Source organism: Chrysemys picta, chromosome 17, assembly GCF_011386835.1.
Source record: "Chrysemys picta bellii isolate R12L10 chromosome 17, ASM1138683v2, whole genome shotgun sequence".
In the NCBI taxonomy this organism is placed as follows: domain Eukaryota; kingdom Metazoa; phylum Chordata; order Testudines; family Emydidae; genus Chrysemys; species Chrysemys picta.
In genome coordinates this window covers 4790952-4811979 of record NC_088807.1, presented here as the reverse complement: position 1 = coordinate 4811979, position 21028 = coordinate 4790952, and the positions used below count along the sequence as shown (strand labels likewise).

The 21028-nt window shown below is 50.7% G+C and overlaps 1 protein-coding gene across 2 annotated transcripts; it reads right to left on the bottom strand.

Annotated features, from left to right (window-relative positions):
• Nucleotides 1-1026: 1026 nt before the first annotated feature.
• On the bottom strand, nucleotides 1027-21014 carry LOC101944410 (NTPase KAP family P-loop domain-containing protein 1-like). Of its 2 annotated transcripts, XM_065571548.1 has the most exons (5): nucleotides 16497-21014; nucleotides 14344-14419; nucleotides 7045-7182; nucleotides 4517-6306; nucleotides 1027-2770 (listed from the first exon to the last, which is right to left on the bottom strand). In XM_065571548.1, the coding sequence occupies exons 2-5, from the start codon at nucleotides 14360-14362 to the stop codon at nucleotides 2435-2437; spliced, it is 2283 nt and encodes a 760-aa protein (XP_065427620.1). In that variant the 5' UTR covers nucleotides 14363-14419; nucleotides 16497-21014; the 3' UTR covers nucleotides 1027-2434. The 2 variants fall into 2 exon arrangements, with proteins under 2 accessions (XP_065427620.1, XP_008172235.4); XM_008174013.4 differs by lacking the exon at nucleotides 16497-21014 and having other exon boundaries at nucleotides 14344-15324.
• Between the last annotated feature and the right edge of the window lie 14 nt (nucleotides 21015-21028).

Sequence of the window (21028 nt, the reverse complement as noted above, 5' to 3'; positions counted from 1 at the left end):
GTTTCCTTTGCCGAGTTTGACATGGGATGTTGACAGTTTGTGGCTTAATAGGTACAACGCTCTTAAATCTCATCATCTATGGTCATTACATAAGTGTTGATTGACGCCCCCACCCCATAATTTTCCTGCAACTGAAAATTTCAATCTGTAAAAATAAAAGATATGCTTAAAAATAAACATAGATATTTGTGAGGAAACGGTTTCTTTCCTTTTGTTATGTTATACATGAACCTTAATGTTGTGCATGAATACTGTGTGTGCCTCAGTTTCCCTGTATATTACACCAATGCCTAGGCGGTGGGGATAAGAATAAGAATTGAGATCCTCAAGGATAGGTGAGGCTCCTCCAGCTGCCTGTACGTAGGTAGTGGCCAATCCCCTTTGTAACCGGAGAACCAGGAGGGAGATGCAACCAGGTGACACTTTGTCCAGGAAGTAAGACAGAGAACTGAGATGGGGCAACAGGTGTGGCTGCTGGAAGCAGAGCAGTCTTCCGTTTTGGGGCTCAAGGGGGAGGGTCAGGGCCTCAAGGCTCTGGCGTTCCCTCCCCCCAAGATGGACTTTACTGAATGGTCCTGCTTTCTGTGTTAACAAGCTCTGTTCTACTCTTTGTTACTGTTGACTAATAAACCTTCTCTTTTATATGCTGGCTGAGAGTCATGGCTGACTGCGGAGTTGGGGTGCAGGGTCCTTCTGGCTTCTCCCAGGGTCCCAGCCAGGTGGACCCTGCTGCAGGAAGTGCATGGGGGTGCTAAATGCGCCGAGGCCAGACCCAGGAAGGCCTTAGCTGAAAAGACTTCATGGCACACTACACTAGAGTCCTGGCTGGCTTGATACAGAGCAATTCCAGAGCACATGGCCTGTGACTCCGTGACAATATTATCCATCAAAATTATAAAACAAAAAAACCTGATTTCTGCCAAACCTGGTGCTGAGATGCTTTTGGGGTGGGTGCCCCAAATTCCTAACGCCTCTACAGGAAAGAGATCAGGAAAGGACCACTTGTTAACATAATTTTATTAAACACAAAAATATTCACTGGTTACCTTCCTGTGTAGACAGCCAGGCCCACCGTGGAACCAATTACCTCCCATCATCATGTTTGTGAGTGTGGGGTGGGGGGAGAAGGGGGGAGTGTCACAGGTAATGTGGATGATTCTGCTACAGAAGCAGCCCAACCGTGGTTCGAAGACTTCTAAGGGCTGGTCCACACTAACCCCCCACTTCGAACTAAGATCACGTAGCTGAAGTTGAAGTATCTTAGTTCGAACTTACCGCAGGTCCAGACGCAGCAGGCAGGCTCCCCTGTCGACTCCGCGTACTCCTCTCGCGGAGCAGGAGTACCGGCGTCGACGGCGAGCACTTCCGGGATCGATCCCAGAAGATCGATTGCTTACCGCCGGACCCGGAGGTAAGTATAGACGTACCCTTAGCAAGAATTCTTCTCCCCAGCCGTCAGCCCAAGAGGAGTTCTCCAGGGCAGGTTTAGCTTGTGCTATGCCTTGGAGGCAGGATTTGGGCCTGGAAGTGCTCTTATAGGCAGAAAAGGGACTTTGTATAAAAGCTTCTCCTGGCCAGAGTCATGAGTCCAAAATGCAGGGCCAGGACTCGTGGGTGCTATTCCCAGATCCAGCACTGGCTTGCTATATAACCCTGGAGCTGTCCCTACTCCTTGCTCCATGCCCCTCTTAAGTAAAGAGGGGATAAAAACAGTTACCCATCTCCCATGTTGTGCATGAGAATTAACTGGTTAATCTTGGTGTAGTGCTTTGTAGACAGAAGGCTGGATGGTCCTCTTCCATCACTTCTGACTTACAATAGGGTGAGTTGGAATCCAGCCCAATAGATCTGTGGAAATATGAATCCACAGGCCTCTGCCCTTGCCTCGCTCCCCAAGCTCTGATGCGAGGGATAGCACCGATGGCATGAGAGAGCTCCCTGGACTGTGCCACCTTCACGGGGCGATCACCCCGGTTCCACTGTGCCTGGGGACACAGCGGAAGGGGCAAGTTTTGCCCTTAATGCTCCAGTACAGTTAGTGCATATAACACATGCACTGTTACTTTCCTAACACAGGCACTAAAATATGCACTAAACCCATTTTGCAGATGAGGCAATGGAGACCCAGAAAGAAGGAGCAACTTGCTCAAAACCACAAGAAGCCAGGGGCAGCACTAGGAATAGATCCCAGAAGTTCTGATTCCCAGTCTCCTGCTGTACTAACCAGACAAAACTACTCTGACATCCAGTGTCTAAAGATCCACTAGGTTGACATGAATGTGCCCCAAATCCCTCAGATATACCATAGTGCCCCATTCACATCACTAACTGTTCCGTAGCCACTTTAATGCTTTGTCCGTGACATGTCATTGATGGTGCAGAGAGGTACAATGATGGGGAAAGTCCAGATCTTGCTTCCAGTTTTGTACAGGACTCAGATTTCTCTCTTCTCCTGAAGATCTTCCCTGGAGATGTTCAAAGACAGCCTGCTCCCTCTAACCACGTTCTCTCTTAAGCCAAACATGTTCTTCTGAGCCTCCTGCCTGACATATAACGGGACCGAGGATGCAACAGAAGGGGCTAAACTCAGCTGGGGAAGAACTCCAAGGAAATATATGCTAAAGAGCGTCCATTCGCCGAGGTTCATGCCGAGGGCTTCTCTGATTTCATTGTTGTCGCTGTAAACCAGGGCACGTCCATTTAGATTATGGTCCCTCAGCCTCCGTTTATACTCCTGGACGTTTTCTTCCTTAAAGCCAACTGTGTCCATCTGGAAGAGAAGAGGAAGCTTCCATTAGCGCCGCACATATATTTGAAATGTTTCACAACACATTCTTAGGAAGATTCCGTGATGGCTCCAGAGAGGAACCTGTGTCAGTTCATTCTAGCAAACAAACCGTGCCAGCAGGTTGCAGGACTATCAACAGTATCTGGAAAATCCCTCTGGTGTATGTTGGAATACTACTGGAGGTACCACTGATCAAGTCGGTATGACAAGTACAGAAGATCAGGCAACTAAGGGGAAAGGGATAGTGTGGTGTACTGAGGAGTGTGTTGGAATTGCAAGCTATCACTTTAAGAGTGCGGGGGTTTCCTAGGTCCTGCTTGCAGGCGAGAGGGCTCTTTAGGGAAGCGCGCAGTCAGAGTCAGCCTGCAGTGGGGTGAGTTGGGCCTCACTACCTTAGGGAGCAGCCTGCTTTGTCTCCTCTGTTTATTGGTTCTCATGTATTATTCTGGATTCTAAGAAATAAAGTGGTGTTACGTTACAACCTTCCAGCAAGAGTATTTATGTTTTTATCTCACTTCTCTGTGTGCATGTTCTGAACATAACACATAGCTAAGAATCCTCCGTAGTCGTAAGACAGACAGAAGTCATTCCAGAGAGTAAAGGAGGATCCCCTTGGCATGGGCACCAGGTTTGTATAATTTTTGGTGGTGCCCATAATGGGTCCATGCAGAGCCGTCTCGTCCATAGGACGGCCTGGGGCAATCACCCTGGGCCCTGTGCTTTGGGGAGGTCTTGTGCTTCAGGGGCATACAGGGTCCAGGGCAGCCTGTGGGGGTAGTGGGGGGGCCTGGCACCGGCAGAGCGAGCAACCCGGTTCCAGTCTGCCCTGCCCCGCCGACTCCCGGCATCACTCAGGGGTGGGTATGGAAGCCAGAAGGAGGTGGGGCCCGGGCTTGGGGGAAGGGGTGGAATGGGGGCGGGGTGGGGTAAGCCCAAACAATGTTGGTGCCGGGCCCACATTCCTAAATATTGGTGGAGCAGGGCACCACAGGCCCATATAACTCGCCGCCTATGCCCCTTGGAGATCCGGCCAAGGACTTTAAGGTCAGAGGACAGAGCTCCAAGGATCAGAGTTGTTGTTCCAAGAAGAAATTTCCTGGGCCATTTCAAGCATGTACCAGGGGTCAGGAGCGGCTAGAGATCCCTAAAAGTAGGGGGGGGTGTCCCCACACCACTCCTTGCCCTGAGGCCCTGCCTCTGTGCCTCCCCTTCTCCCCTCGCCCTCGCCCCGCCCATTCTCCTGAGGCCCCATCCCCACGCCACCTCTTCCCCTCGATACCCTGTCCTCCACTCGCTCCTCCCCGCCCCCTCCTCCTGATGCTCACCCCTTACGACAGGGAAAAAGTGCACAGCTCTTCCACTTTTAAAAGTGATGGAGCTCTGGCCTCTTGGCCCCCCCGTTGCAGCGCTTCTGCCAAGGGTTAAGCATAGTCATTATGAATTTAAAAAATCCCCTGAAGTGTTGAGGGTATCCAGGACAGCAACTGCTATGTTCCTAACACTATTCAGAGGGTAACAGTCAATCCTAAAACCTGAGTCCAGCCCTGCAGCACACTCACGGTTTGCTTTTGCAAATGCACCGGTCAGATGGGATAGTTTTCTCCCAGCTCCAGTGCCCAAAGCCCTCATCTCCCTCTCAGCGTGAGGAGCAGCTGTCACGTGGCTTGCATGGGACAGTCTACCTACCGCTGACTCTGCGGGGTGGCTGGAAGCAGGACAGTCACCTACCTCTCTGCAGACATCATCCACCGTCATGCCCAGCAGGGTGCACGCGGTGAGCCTGTTGAACTTCTTTGTCCGTTTCAGGCTGTGACTGCCGCGTTGCAGCTCCATCTGCCTTTTCAAGGACAGGTCTAAGTTGACCGTGTAGGGCAAGTAGAAGATGGCCTCCTTCACCCGAAACCTGCCACATAGGAAGTTGTGGAAGAGCTCAGGATCCCGGTCCAGTTCCAGAAGTTTTTCCATCTGGCCTTTAAGCATGTCCAGCTCTTCCATGTACTTCTCATAGACCTCCCACAGGAACATGTCCGGGGGGAGTGGGCTTCCTTGGCAGCAGCCCAGGCTGCTCCTCTGCTCCTCATCCTCGATGCACTGCAAGACCCAGCTCAGACGGCATGGCCACTGGTTGGCAAGGAGCACCCAGTCCACCACCTTCTTTGGACACACCTCGTCCTTGGGGACGTTACTTGCCAGGAGCCTGATGGTGATGGTGATGGTGTTCACGATGCGTCGCATCTGCACCACGTTGTCTGTCATGTATTCCTTCAAGGAGTCATCCAGAAGGTAGTCAAAAGCTTCTTGAATGAGGTCTTTGGCTCTGATGCCCTTCCCATAGCCACCAGGTCCTGGTTCCTGGGTTCTGAGGTCTCGGACAATGAGAGGTATCTGGCTGTCATCTGCACCTGGATTCTCTGCATTGTGGTTGGCAGAATTGTAGCAAGGGACTGAGAGAAAGTTGGAGTTAGCTTCCATCTTGGGATCCTGCTGGAAGCCTACCTCCTCCTCTAGGTCTTTCTCTTGCCGCTTCCGGCGCTCGGTGATGTCCCTGATCAGTCTCAGCTTGGTGTCACAGTCCATCCGAGGGACAGAGAAGGGCAGGGTGACGATGCGATTTAAGAACTCATAGCCGTTGTTGGCCATGCCCTTCATGTACATGGAACTTTCCACGCAGTCGACGATGATGCTCGGGTCAACAGCCAGGATGGAGATGAAAGGAGCATCATAGTCCGAGAGGAGGATGTTCATGGCGTCCAGGACGCCGACCACCTTGTCAGGGCTGCACCTGTCCAAGTGGGTGATCTCTAGCACCACCTGCAGCTTCCGCCGCTGGAAGATTTGCATGAACTGAAGGAACTTGGTGACGGTCCTCACTTCACTTTTAACGCTGCTCATGAAGCCAAGCTGAGCGCTGAGATCTGTCCGATTCATCTGTCTCTCCAGCTGGGTCTTCTGGGTAACGATGAGGTTTCGTACCACCATGATGGCAATCCGAACGGCAGCGGCCGCAGAGACGCCAACGGCCGTCGCCCCGATGCCCTCCACGACAGCTATTGCGTCTCCAGAGGCATCCCCAACGGGGATCCCAACCACTAGGAGGAGAGCGCCCACCCCAATAGCTACCACGGTCACAAGGATCACAGCAGCCCACAGGGGGACGCAGAGGTACTTCTTGCTAACCCATTCCTGATCCCCTGGTCTCTCGATGATGCCACATTTCCTGCCTATGGCCCTGTAAATGCTCATGGGTAGGAGACCAAAGTGTCTTTCGATGCCATCACACAGCGTGGTGATGAGGCCTGCCCACAGCTGGTCGCTGCCCGCATACTCCCAGGCACTGAAATGGATGAAGACATGCTGGACGTTCTTTCTCTGCTTCTGCTGCACCGTCAGGACCGGCTGATAGAAGATCATGAGAAACAGGAGCTTGAGCAGATCCCGGCCAGAACTCCCACGCTGCTTTTTCCCCGTCCGCTGAAGTTCCTGCTGGTCTTTCTTTGTTGATTCGCTAACCATGTACTCTGCCAGAGGAAGGCGTATATTAGACACCTTAAATCTTTCCTCCTCAAAGATCTTCCAGATTGACAATTCAGCCCCCCCGGGGAGCATTCAAGAATGGGAGAAGGTTGTAATCCCCATCCTCTCCCATCCCTTCCCCTCCTTATGTTCCCCAGGCAGGGCCGTCCCTAGCCATTTGGATGCCCTATGCAGCTCCCCTGGGGGGGGGGCAGTGGGGGGCCCCAGGCATCCCCCTCCCCAGGGTCTGGGAGGCAGAAACTGTAGGGGGCCACTTTTGGGAGCCCCACAGGCCCAGAGTGGCCCGGGGGATTAGCGGGGGGCTGGGAGCAGCCCGCTCCACTTCCCTCGCCCCGGCCCCAGCCGTGTCTCTTGGGGGAGGGGGCTTGGGGGAAGGGATCCCCCCGCCACTCACCAGCAGCGGTGGGAAGAGAAGCAGCCCGGTCCCAGCCCGCTCTACTCCTCCAGTTCCCAGCCGCAGCGCTCCGCTTCCTGCCGCCGGTGAGTGCGGGGTCGCTGGGGGAAGAGGTGGAATGGGGGCTAGCCGGGGGTGGAGCGGGGGGAGGAGGGTAAGAGGCAGGGCGGAGGGAGTTGTCCAGGGCCACACACACCCCTAGGGACGGCCCTGCCCCTTGCCGGGGGGGCTGGCCAAGAGATAGGGCTGGTCACCGGGGCCGGTGCTGCCGCGTATACAGCACGCAGCTGCCTAGAGCACCATGAAATTTGGACAGGGCAGTACTCACGCTGGATTGTCTGTAAGAGCAGGTTTTTGCAGTGTCCCCATGGTGCATAAAACCCGACAGTCACTGGCGTGGGCACACTGTACAGGGCCTTTGCTAAGGCGAAGCAGTAGACATCCTCTTTGGTCTGGAACTCTGCAACTGGGATAAGGGAAACCACAAAAATCAGCTTCACCGAGAGCATCAGTGGTGGATGCTCGATTACTCCTGTTCTTTTCCTTGTGAGCTTTTAATACTTGGCAAAGGTCCGAGACCCATCGTGTTCCTGGCCTCTGCACTCAGATTCCCATCAAGAAAGCCACTTAGGGTATGTCTATCCTGTAGCTGGAGGTGGGATCTCCAACTCTGGTAGACATATTCACAGTAGCTCTGAGCAAGCCAGCATGCTAAAAATAGCAGTGTCTAGCTGCCACAGGTAGGATCCCATCTGAAATCCTCCTAGATATGTTCTCAGGGCAGCTAGCCCTCCTGCCTCCCATACTAATGCAGGTGCAGTGGGGGAAACCACACAGAACCCCAGAAATAAGGAGTAAATTTTTAACAGGGAGAGCAATTAGCCACTGGAACAATTGACCAAGGTTGTTGGTGGATTCTCAATCCACGGACAATTTTTAAATCAAGACTGGATGTTTGTCTAAAAGATCTGCTCTGGGAATTGTGTTGGGGCAGTTCTCCAGCCTGTGCTATGCAGGAGGTCAGACTAGATCAGTGGTCCCCAACCTTTTAGTGTGGCGGGCGCCGGACGACCAGCCACCGAAATACTGCCGAGAAGCGGCGTCATCGAGAAGCGTGGCCGCCAAAATGTCACAGAGAAGCAGCGTCATCAAGAAGCGTTGCTGCCGAAATGCCACTGCTTCTCGGCGGCATTTCGGCAGCAACGCTTCTCGATGATGATGCTTCTCGGCGGCATTTCGGCGGCTGACGCTTCTTGGCGTTGACGCTTCTCGGCGGCATTTCGGCGGTTACTTCTCCGGCAGGCGCACATAAATGCCCCGGTGGGCGCCATGTTGAGGACCACTGGACTAGATGATCACAATGGTCCCTTCTGGCCTGGGAATCTATGAAACCCCTGGTGTGTGGGGGATATGAGGGACAATGGTATAGAGGAGGGGGCATGGGAAACACAGAGCCCTTGGCATTGGGGGATTGATGGGGGAGTTTCAGGAAGTCCTGAAATAGTGGGGGACGGGAGGATGGCACTCAGAGGGGAAATGGAGGGATATGCAAAGAGACCCTAGTGTGGCCAACAGAAGCAACGAAGTGTTGTTTAAGTCATTGTTTTATTAATAAACTTGCACCCTGCTATGTCAGGAAGAAAGACAACCTAACTCCAAAGGGCTTTATGCAAATAGTGGAAAGAGACCTAATGAGAAAATAACACATTCATGGAAGCACCTGTTGCAGAACACGAGGCATCCTGAAGGCTCCATTTTATCCCATCCCATCCCATCCCCTAGAACTGGAAGGGACCTTGAAAGGTCATAGAGTCCAGCCCCCTGCCTTCACTAGCAGGACCAAGTACTGATTTTTGCCCCAGATCCCTAAGTGGCCCCCTCAAGGATTGAACTCACAACCCTGGGTTTAGCAGGCCAATGCTCAAACCACTGAGCTATCCCTCCCCCCGAAGGGATCTTTTCCTATTCAGGTTTTAGGGGGAGATTAGCACCCATCTCTGCCTTGGAAAATTTCCTCAGCAGCAATCCTTAGATGCCATTTGGCCGCTGCATGTTGTTTTCTTGTGGGACAGCCGGTGCTGCTGTCGTCTGCCTGTGTTGCACGGCCATTAGCTCTAGCTAGTGTTTTCAGACTGAGCGTAGTTGCTAAGCTGTAGTTGCTAAGGACGCAGCTGGTTAAATGATGAATTGACCGGACATCCCTGAGATGTAGTCACCATGTCCTGCTAGGTGTAGTATTGGGCCTGGTGTAAGATTTAAGGCCTGAACCAGAGGCTATGAACCAGTCAGGCCAATACAACAGATGCTTACAAATTCTCTGTCCAGTACATGAACTTGGCAAAGTTGTTGCTAGTGCACTAGGCTCTGGGTATTTACATAAATATATGGCAGCAAATACAGATACATCCCAACCTAGTACAAGATGAGATGGTTTGACAAAATAACGAATAGAAATTTTTTGTTCAAGATATTAGGGACAAGGGGAGGTAGCAAACGCCATAAAACACGTAAGGTGGGACGCAAGTTGTTTGTTTCAGGCTATAAATATTGGAGTACCTCGCCTTAACCTTTTGTGTGGCCTAAGGGGTAGCAGAGACTTCCGCTGCTGATTGAGTTGCTCCTTACCACAGAGCACTCATGGGTTAGTGTACATGTAACCACAGAGCCAGGACTGTGCCTTTGGGGCAATAACCTGTCTGAGAGCCTTTGTCACCAGACCATGCCTGTGGTCTTTCTTTATGAGTAACATTGAGGTCTGCTGAATTATCATAGAATATCAGGGTTGGAAGGGACCAAAGGTCACCAAGTCCAGTCCCCTGCCTTCACTAGCAGGACCAAGTACTGATTTTGCCCCAGATCCCTAAGTGGCCCCCTCAAGGACTGAACTCACAACCCTGGGTTTAGCAGGTCAATACTCAAACCACTGAGCTATCCTCACTGTTCTTAATCTACCCCGCCCCCGGAGGTCTCATGCTGGTCTCTAACAAAGATTGGTTTAAAACCTTGAAGGAGGAGGTTTAATATCCCTTCTAATATTTGTGGTAGTATTGGATGGGCCTAGTAAACAGACCACTGAGCTTGGTCTCAGGAAAGCTGGGTTCTATTCCTGCCTCTCCCACAGGGTGACCTTTGGTGAGGCTCTCTACCCCAGTTTCCCCATGTGTAAAATGGGAATCATAATACTGATTCTCCTTTTTAAAGTGCTTTGAGATCTACAAATAATAGCTAAGGCAGTGGCTCTGAAACTTTTTTACTGATGACCCCTTTCACATACCAAGTCTCTGAGTGCGACCCCCCCTTATAAATTAAAAACACTTTTTTATATATTTAACACCATTATAAATGCTGGAGGCAAAGCAGGGTTTGGGGTGGAGGTTGACAGCTCATGACCCCCCATGTAATAACCTTGCCACCCCCTGATGGATCCCAACCCCCAGTTTGAGAACCCCTGAGCTAGGGATTATTATTAACTATTCTAACTCTGGCTAGCCAGATAAATCGTCCAGTTCCTCCTTGAATTGCATTCAATTCTTGATCTCAGCCACAAAAGTCAGATGCCTGGGAAAGTGATATGGGGAATAAAAGCCACTATTTGTGGTCATCTTCCTGGCAGAAATCCCACTGAACGGGAGCCGTCTACATCCATTACCAGGAACCCAGGAATAACAAGGGTCCAAAACTCCAGCTGCAGAACTGCTTAGCCACCTCCTTCAGGCCAGGCACCCAGTGATACTCCCAGCTTTTCAGGGCATCTTTGGGCATGTATTTAAATAGAGGCAGCACCACCTGCTCCGCCCTTCTTTATCCATCCCCTTTCCCTTCATTTGCACGCAACCTTCCAATGGCCAAAGGTTCCCCCTTTCCTTCCCTCCTTGGTTAAACAAGCCGGTTAAACAGCAAGAGGGAGGGAGTGATAAGCACCAGAAGGCGGAGTCACTTCGGGGTTACAGGACCAGTGGAACTCCACTTTTGAAACTATGCCAGCCACAACCGCCCCTAAGGGAGGGGCTGGAACAAGAAACCGGGCCCCATTCCCCCAGGCAGATGGCCTCTCCCAGCTGCTGCTCTCCCAGGATAGAATCCGGTCTCTCCCCTCCCCAAGGCAGGCACGCAGCCTTCACCCACTTGCTGCCCCGTAGCCCGCTGCTCTGCCTCAATCCAGAGCCGCCTGCTGTCTGACGGCAAGGCCCACAATAACCCAATGATGCAGTCCCTGGCATCTGACCCTTTGAAGGCAGATCAGTAACCCTCCATAGATGGCTCTCTCCGCGCCTTGCTTCCTTGCTGAAAACACCCATTTCTACAGATGCTAACCTTCGCTTTAAATATTAAATACTGAATGGGGGAGGCAACCTCGTGACAGATGACGTGGAAAAAGCTGAAGTACTCAATGCTTTTTTTGCCTCGGTCTTCACAGAGAAGGTCAGCTCCCAGACTGCGGCACTGGGCAACACAGTATGGGGAGGAGGTGAGCAGCCCTCAGTGGTGAAAGAGCAGGTTAAGGACCATTTAGAAAAGCTGGACATGCACAAGTCCATGGGTCCAGACCTAATGCATCCAAGGGTGCTGAGGGAGTTGGCTGATGTAGTTGCAGAGCCATTGGCCATTCTCTTTGAAAATTCGTGACGATCGGGGGAGTTCCTGGACGATTGGAAAAAGGCAAATATAGTGCCCATATTTTAAAAAGGGAAAAAAGAGAACCCGGGGAACTACAGACCAGTCAGTCTCACTTCAGTCCCCGGCAAAATCATGGAGCAGGTCCTCAAGGAATCCATTTTGAAGCACTTGGAGGAGAGGAAGGTGATCAGGAACAGTCAGCATGGATTCAACAAGGGCAAGTCATGCCTGACCAACCTGATTGCCTTCTCTGATGAGATAACTGGCTTTGTGGCTATTAGGGTGACCAGAAAGCAAGTGTGAAAAATTGGGACAGTAGGTGGGGGGTAATAGAAGCCTGTATAAGAAAAAGACCCCAAAAATGGGACTGTCCCTATAAAATCGGGACATCTGGTCACCCTAGTGGATATGGGGAAAGCAGCGGATGTGATATCTTGACCTTAGCAAAGCTTTTGATACGGTCTCCCACAGTATTCTTGCCAACAAGTTAAAAAAGTATGGATTGGATGAATGGACTATAAGGTGGATAGAAAGCTGGCTAGATTGTCGGGCTCAACGGGTAGTGATCAATGGCTCAGTGTCTAGTTGGCAGCCGGTATCAAGGGGAGTGCCCCAGGGGTCGGTCCTGGGGCTGGTTTTGTTCAATATCTTTATTAATGACCTGGATGATGGGATTAATTGTACCCTCAGCAAGTTCACAGATGACACTAAGCTGGGGGGAGAGGTAGATAAGCTGGAGGGTAGGGATAGGATACAGAGGGACCTAGACAAATTGGAGGATTGGGCCAAAAGAAATCTGATGAGGTTCAACAAGGACAAGTGCAGAGTCCTGCACTTAGGACGGAAGAATCCCATGCACTGCTACAGGCTGGGGACCGACTGGCTAAGCAGCAGTTCTGCAGAAAAGGACCTGGGGATCATAGGCGCCAACTTTTCCAGGCGCTGGTGGGTGCTCGCCCCCTCCTGCCCCGTCCCCATCCCAAACCCTTCCCCAAATCCCTGCCCCAACCCCGCCTCTTCCCCGAGCGTGCCGCATTCCCCCTCCTCCCCCCTCCCTCCCAGTGCTTGCCACCGCGAATCAGCTGTTTCGCGTCGGGAAGCGCTGGGAGGGAGGGGGGAGAAGCAGAGCCGCGGCGCGCTCACGGAGGGAAGCGGAGGGGAGCTGGGGCAGGGGTGCAGGGCGGGGAGCTGCCGGTGGGTGCAGAGCACCCACCAATTTTTCCCAGTGGGTGATCCAGCCCCGGAGCACCCATGGAGTCGGCACCTATGATGAGGATTACAGTGGACGAGAAGCTGGCTATGAGTCAGCAGTGTGCCCTTGTTGCCAAGAAGGCCAACGGCATATTGGGCTGTATTAGTAGGAGCATTGCCAGCAGATCGAGGGAAGTGATTATTCCCCTCTATTGGGCACTGGTGAGGCCACACCTGGAGTATTGCGTCCAGTTTTGGTCCTCCCACTACAGAAAGGATGTGGACAAATTGGAGAGAGTTTAGTGGAGGGCAACGAAAATGATTAGGGGGCTGGGGCACATGACTTACGAGCAGAGGCTGAGGGAACTGGGCTTGTTTAGTCTACAGAAGAGAAGAGTGAGGGGGGATTTGATAGCAGCCTTCAACTACCTGAAGGGGGGTTCCAAAGAGGATGGAGCTCGGCTGTTCTCAGTGGTGGCAGATGACAGAACAAGGAGCAATGGTCTCAAGTTGCAGTGGGGGAGGTATAGGTTGGATATTAGGAAACACTATTTCACTAGGAGGGTGGTGAAACACTGGAATGGGTTCCCTAGGGAGGTGGTGGAATCTCCATCCTTAGAGGTTTTTAAGGCCCGGCTTGACAAAGTCCTGGATGGGATGATTTAGTTGGTGTTCGTCCTGCTTTGAGCAGGGGGTTGGACTAGATACCTCCTGAGGTATCTTCCAACCCTAATAGTCTATGATTCTAACATATACCATATATACTCATTCATAAGCCGAATATTTTTGGTAAAAAAGTGACACATCAAAGAGCAGGGGTCGGCTTATAAACGGGTCGACACCAAAATTTGATGATTTTAAACTCTATGGAATCATTGAATTGAATATCTAATACATTGTCGTTTTGTTTACCTGGAGCGTCTGCAGGCATGGAGCCCCTCCGCTCCCTGTGGCCGCGGTTCTTTGTTCCCAGCCAATGGGAGCTGCAGGAAGTGGCGTGCCGGGGCCACAGGGAGCGGAGGGGATCCATGCCTGCAGACTCTCCAAGTAAACAAAACATCCCGACCCGCCAGCGGCTTATCCTGACGGGCCAGGAGCCAAAGTTTGCCAACCCCTGAAATAGACGGTCGGCTTATGAAAGGGTCATACAGTTTTTGCTATTTTTACCTAACCATTTTGGGGGGTCGGCTTATAAATGAACGGGCTAATGAACGAATATATACAGTATATATTTATCCATATTAAAGCGTCCAGATCTCATGACTAAAAAGGAGACTTCCCAATGGGGCCCTATGCAGCGCTGTCTGCCTGTGACAAGTAGTTCCAAGAAGAGCAAGCAGCCCTCATTCATTGTGGTGCTGTTAACTCTGGAGCCTAATGATGATTTTATTATTAACAGCGTTGCCAGTGATTACTTGTATTATTTGTAGCATCTTAAGGCAGCCAATGAAGGATTGGGGGCCCCACTGTGCTGGGTGCTTACATACACATAACAAAAAGACGGCCCCTGTCCCAAAGAGTTTAATGTCTAGGTAAACAACTATCCCACCACCAACTGTATCAGGAGAAATAGCCAGATACCCTGGGAGCAAGGGCAGGACTGGAAATGTTGGCAGGTCTCAAGTCCCCACCCCAGATCACAATGAGTCATGGTGGCTTCCAGCCATTCTCAGATCAATGCAGCTGCCTCCCTGATAACCAGCTGTGGGCTGGCTCCTAGCTATCAGGTCACACAGACCTGGCTTCTGCAGCCCAACCCTCCATGCCTGATGTGGAGCTGAGAACCAAGGACTCTGCCCACAACTAGCCAGCTGATTACCTTGGGCATGGGAGACCATCGCACTGGTAATTCCTGGGGCATTCAAGGACTGATGATGCTTGACTAGATCAGCCAGCTAGAGAGAAAAAAAAATAAACAGAATGCAGAAGAATTACCAAGAGATGCAAAGATCAGCAAGGTGCCTTTATAGGCCTTTCTGCTGTGAAGCGTCTCCAAGACAGAGCAGATGAAGCTAACCTGAGTTCTTCCAGCAGCCGCAGCTAGGATGGGCTGTGAGAGGAGAGAGAGACAGTGTACCTGAAGCCTAGCAGGTATCCGTTCTTAAGGAGGATACAGATGTTTCAAAACCTGGCTCCACCAGCTCATAGAATCATAGCAAAGTAGGACTGGAAGGGACTTTGAGAGATCATCTAGTCCATGCCCTGCACCGAGGCAGGGCTAAGTATTATCTGGACCATCCCTGACTGGTGTTTGTCAAACCTGCTCTTAAAAACCTCCAGTGATGAAGATTCTCCAACCTCCCTCGGCAATTTATTCCAGTGCTTAACCGCCCTGACAGTTAGGAACTTTTTCATAATGTCCAACCTAACTCAGAACAGCTCTGCCTCCCGAAGCTCAGGGCTGTCCTCAAAGCTGAGCTATTCCCGGCCTTTGTCACCCCTTCTCTGCTGCCCACCTTCGTCACAGCTGCATCTGCCCTAGAGCTGGCCAGACCTCGGAATTTCCACTCCGTTTCCTTTCATCCCAAATTGGAAGACAAAGATGAAATTGGGAGGATTTCCCGCAGAACAAAATTTGTGAAAAATGGTTTTGGAACAACTGGATCAAAGTGGTTCACTTCGAATATCACCTTTCATAACGCTCCATATATACGTTGAAATGAAATGCTTCAACTTCTTGTCATGTATAAGCCCAAAGGGCTTTCAAAGTCAAACCAAAGCGCTTTGATTATTTTTCATTTCAAATAGAATATATTCTGTAATATTTAATAATGTTTCATATACGGTATATGTTGAGATGAAGCCTTTTGGCTTATATATGTGCCCAAAGTGCTTAATTTCTACTTGTAATATAATGTAAAAAAAAAAGTCAAACCAGCGCTTTAAAAAAAAAAAACCATCACATAGAATCAATATTTACTATGGAATAATGGTTCATATGTGATATGGGTTGAAATAAAGCACTTTGATTTATAGTATAATTTATAAGCCCAAAGTGCTTCATCTCAATGTATTATAATAAAGTCGAAATGATCAAAGCGCTTTCACAACTTTGCATCAAAATTGGATGAAACTAACATGAGTCCCAAACATCTTGACTGGTGGAATTTGCATCCCGCTGACGAGCTACTGCTAAAATCGTCTGCATTTTCAGCTCATCTTGCTTGAGCTATTGTGCGTCCCTCCTCAGTGGCTATCCTGAGTCCCCGCTGCCACTCTCTGCCTACATCAGCTCCAATCCAGACACACCTCCCCGGCTCCCGACTGCCTTCAGGATACAGTCGGGAACGTTCCATGGAATTGATCCAGCCGACCAAACTTGGCCTCCTCTCCAGCATCTCCTACTGTCTGGAACAGCTTCCTTGGGTCTCATCAACTCTCCTTTCAGCCCTCAGGTGCAGACACCACAAAACCTCCTTTGCGTCTTAATTTTTCTGTCTCTTGGCTATTCACTGCCTCATGCATGCTATGAATCAATATTTATTAAGCACTAGCAGTTTGGTCACGCTTTTACACAGCCCATGTCCCTACACGCTTATGATCTAAACAAACTCATGCAGATCTCAAAGCACTTGCCCCAGGCGGTTAAATCTCTCTTGCCTGCCTTTTACAGACAGGAAACGGGAGACCTGAAAAGACTTCTCCAAGGTCACACAGTGAGCGAGTGCAGAACTGGGGAGACCGGACATGCAACCCTGTGCCTTATTCACTGGGTCACAGGAGACTAGAACCCAGGAGTTCTTAAACCCAACCTCATACCCGAGCCACTAGACCATACTGCTGGCCTCTAAGCTAGCCACAGAGTTTGGAAACAGATCTAGAGGTTGGGGCTAGCCTGTGTAGAAGGGGCTATAAAGCTTACGGCACATTAATGACAGCCCCACCACCACCACCCACCCACACACCCCTCTCAAATCAGGACACAAAACCCATGAGAAATACCCCAAGAGCAGAGATGAAAGCACCACTCACCTGTAGCGCAGCCTTCAAGGAAGGGCAAAGCAAACAGCTGAACTCAAAGACTCCAGCCCAGCTTGGCACCTACTCTCTGAACTTTGTCCCCTTCCTTCCGAGATAGCAGAACAGAGGCGGCTCATGCTCACGACCAGGTTTCGAGCAGCGAACTCAGCTCTCCAGAGCAGTCTGTGCTTAGAGCCTGGCAGATTCTGGCGGGCAGGAGCACAGGTCATCCCTCAACTCCAGAATCCCACCCCTCAAAACACTGGGATTTGCTTCCGACACCATCCCCATCTCTCTGTTAGAGCCTTGTTTCTCAGCCAGCAATTCCAAGCCATTGCCAGGACGGGCTGATCCAGACCACGGGAACAAACCCGCCTCCGTTACCATGGGCTTAGTCTACATTGCAAAGTTTGGCCGGCCTAGCTTTGTTGGCTAGGGAGTGTGAAAAAACCCACACACACCCAGCCAACATAGCGATTCTGGCAAAACCTCCAGGGCAGCTGCAACTCTGCAGACAGAAGAAAGCTTCTGTTGGCTTAGCTCGTGTCGTCCATTATGCTGGCAGAGCACCTCCAGTAGGGGGCGCTGCCGGCAGAGTTATATCGGCCACGGCTCTGTAGTGTAGACGAGCCCATAGCTAGGCCCCAGGTCTCAACACAGAATGATTCTGTTCTCTTCTAGTCCTCAGGGCTGGGTCCAGTCGAGCATAAACTTCCCAAGCAATGGCATTCCCTCTCCTTTCCCTTGGGAAGACCATTCCATAGCTAGAGATATGCTATAAACCTCTACAGCAGGGCATTAACTGGCCCCCAGCTATGGGGCATTGGGAAGATCCTTTCCCTAGAAGCAGGTTATTCCTTAGTAGAGGCTCCTTGCACCTTCTTCTGAAGCTCTGTCAGAGAGAGGCTGCTAGACTGGCCATAGGAATTGTTCTAGCACACTGGCCCAATGGTTCCCTCAGGTCTGTTCCCAGAAGTACGTTAAAATAACGTCCCTCACGTGTTGTGGGCTAATGACCACGGCTCACAACTCCCTAGTAGGTTTCAGTGGTAGCCGCGTTAGTTTGTATCAGCCAAAAAAAATGAGGAGTCCTTGTGGCACCTTAGAGACTAACAAATTTATTTGGGCAGAAGCTTTTGTGGGCTAGAACCCACTTCATCAGATGCATGGAGTGGAAAACGCAGGAGCATGAATAAATACATGAAAGGCTGAGGGTTGCTTTACCAAGTGTGAGGTCAGTCTAACGAGATAAATCAATTAACAGCAGGATACCCAGGGAGGAGAAATAACTTTTGAAGTGGTAACGAGAGTGGTCCATTACAGACAGTTGACAAGAAGGTGTGAGTAACAGTAGGGAGAAATTAGTATTGGGGAAATTAAGTTTAGGTTTTGTAATGACCCAACCATTACAATCATCACAAAACCTAAACTGAATTTCCCCAATTTTACTTCATCCATCTGATGAAGCGGGTTCTAGCCCATGAAAGCTTATGCCCAAATTTGTAACTCCCTAGTAGGAGAAGGAGGTGGTTTCCCTTGTTTTACAGATAGGGAAACTGATGCAGGGAGCAATGTGACTTCCCCGAAGTCAGGCGGCGAGCCCATGGCAGAGCCAGGAACTGAAACCCAGAGAGGTGGGGCTACCACACACCGCCCCAGTCAAACCCCAGCCCTGTTTGAGCTGGATAAATGCAGGCACCTGATCTAAACTGGCCATCGGGTTTATTTACCTGTTCCGTGTACTCAGCTAGCCCACAGGCAGTTAAACCCGCCAACCGATCAGTTTCAAGCCAGGGAAGCATTGCTGTTCAGTTGCAGTTGAGGAGCCTGGAAAAGCAGATGAATGAACCCTCCCTGCCTGTAGCCCTGCGCTCAGAAATGTCTCCCACCTTTATAAGCAGAAGCTGCACATACCGTTCCCCCCCCCCCCCACACACACACTTTGGGACTGAAGGGCGTGAGAGCTGCCTGTGATACTTATTAATCTGACCCATCTGTCTGTCTGATTCTTCCTGGGCTGCTTGCTATAGGATTGCCAAGGGTTCATTCAAACAGGGGCCGGCTTGCACATAAGCGAGAAAGGGGAGCGTCGTTTCAGCTCCCCCCATTTTCCAGTAGTTAAAGGACAGGGCAGAAAAGCCATTTCCTTGAAATCTATCTCCGACCCCCCTGGAGAGCTGGACAAACCCAGCTCCAGGGGAAGACAAAGGACTTGGTGGGTTTTATAAAAAGAGGCAAAGTTGGCGCAAAGGTGGTCCCAGACCCGGGAAGGCTCTGGGATGAGACTGACCCGTGTGAATGGGGTGAGAAACCCTTTTCTCTGGCTACGCCTTATTCCCACTGATAAGCACAAACGAAATTTTGTAAAGTCCATTTGGGGCACTGCATCCACTCAAGGGAAGTCTTGCAGGGGGGCGTGCTGAGCAATCACAGGTGGCGCAAGACACTGTAGCCCTGACCCCCATCTGAGAGTGGCAGAACACCAGGATTCCCCTCAGGCGAGGTGAAAGCAGGCGGCCTGACACCTGAGAGGTTGCACTCAGAAATCAGGGCAGGGTCCAAGGTGCAGGCAGGGCGGTGAACCGTGACTGTGCACATTCAAGTCGTAACAAGATCCGAGAGCCGGTTCAGGTGGAGAAACACAAATCACAGCACCTTAGAGAGAAGCGGTTTCAGACACAAACCCCTTTAATAAGGTGACATCGTCCTGGGGTGTATTAAGAGAAATGGCATGTCAGACACGGGGGGTAATTGTCCTGCTCAGCTGGAGCGTGGTGTCCAATTCTGGGTGTCACACTTTAGGAAAAGACGTGGACAAATTGGGGAGAGCCCAGAGGAGAACAACAAAAAGGATCCAGGGTTTCAAAGACCTGACCTAGGAGGAAAGGTTAAAAAAACTGGGCGTGTTTAGTCTGGAGAAAAGCAGACTGAGACCAAGAGCAGTCGTCAAATACATTAACGGCTGTTATAAAGAGGCTGGTGATCAGCTGTTCTCCATGTCCGCTGAAGGGAGGACAAGATGTAACGGGCTTAATCTGCAGCGAGGGAGATTTAGGTGAGATGTTAGGGGAAACGTTCTCTCAGGGGAGTGAAACTCCGGAACAGGCTCCCAAGGGAGGATGTGGGATCCCCGTCACTGGAGATTTCTAAGACCAGGCTGGACGAACCCCTGTCAGGACTGGGCTGGGTTTACTTGGCCTTGCCTCAGCACAGGGGGCTTGACGTGACGATCTCTCCAGGTCCCTTCCAGCCTGACATTTCTATGATTTTAGGGGCTGCAGCGGAGTCTAGCCATAGTGTGGACTGTAAATGCTGAAGGACTCAGAGGACTGGCACATTTGCGAACCAAAGCGATTTGCTCTTTCAGAGAATCAAGCCACCAGTGGCAGTAAAATCACCTTCAAGGCACCAAGAATTCACTGCAATTGCCAATCTGAGGACACATAGATCACCAGCTTCATAGCACTGTGGGGCTGGGTTTAGCTCCCTGGAACGTGTTCACACTGCGGGATGGGACGTCCTTTGGATAAGGAATAGATCTATAAATAAGGCCAGAGCGATGCGACTAACTTTTGCCACTCTCACAATGGCGATTGGGGGTTTTGTTTTTTTGCAAGAACCCCAGTGTAGACACAGTTATACTGGCAGAAAAGTGACAAAATTGGAGTGGGTGCAACAAAAAGCCATCAAAATACTTCAAGGGCTGGAGAAAATGCCTGATGATGAGAGACTGGATCGCAGTGTAACGGTACCTCCGTGAGGAGAAAAAGAGCACGTCCTAAAGGGTTCTTTCAGCTAGAGAAAGACAGAACAAGAACCGATGGCTGGACCCTGAAACCGGACAAATCCAAGCTAGGAATAAGGTGCAATTTCTTAACAATGAAACCATCCTCCAAGGGAAATGCTGGATTCTCCATCTAAGGACCAGGGGCCGTTCTGGAAGATGGTTTAGTCCAACACAAGTTATTGGGCTCAACACAGGGGTAATTAGGTGACATTTTATGGCTTGTGATCTAGAGGTCAGACAAAGGGGTAGAAACTGGCCAGGAATAAGTTCAGGCTGGAAACCAGGTGGTTTATAACCATCAGAGGAGAGAGAACAGCCTCCCACTAGGAGCTGAGGGCAAACAATCGACCTGATCTGACAATAGGGTGACCAGACAGCAAATGTGAAAAATCGGGACAGGGGGTGGGGGGTAATAGAAGCCTATATAAGAAAGAGATCCAAAAATCTGGACTGTCCCTATAAAATCAGGACATCTGGTCACCCTATCTGACAACGGAGCTCAGTAAGTTTTTGACCGGGGTTATATGACGGGGTTCGGACTATATTTGCTGACCCGGGAAGTCCCTTCCAGTTCTATGATCCACTGGTTCCTTCCAGCCTTAAACTCTGTGAATCGAGAGCTTGCTTCACTCGCTGCACTGGTAATAAGCTCTCACCGGCAAAGGCACTTCGGTGGGATAAGCTGCGTCTATGCTAGGAGGGTTCGACGAGGGTAGCTACAGCCATAAAACTATTAAGTTTAAACCAGGGCTAAGCA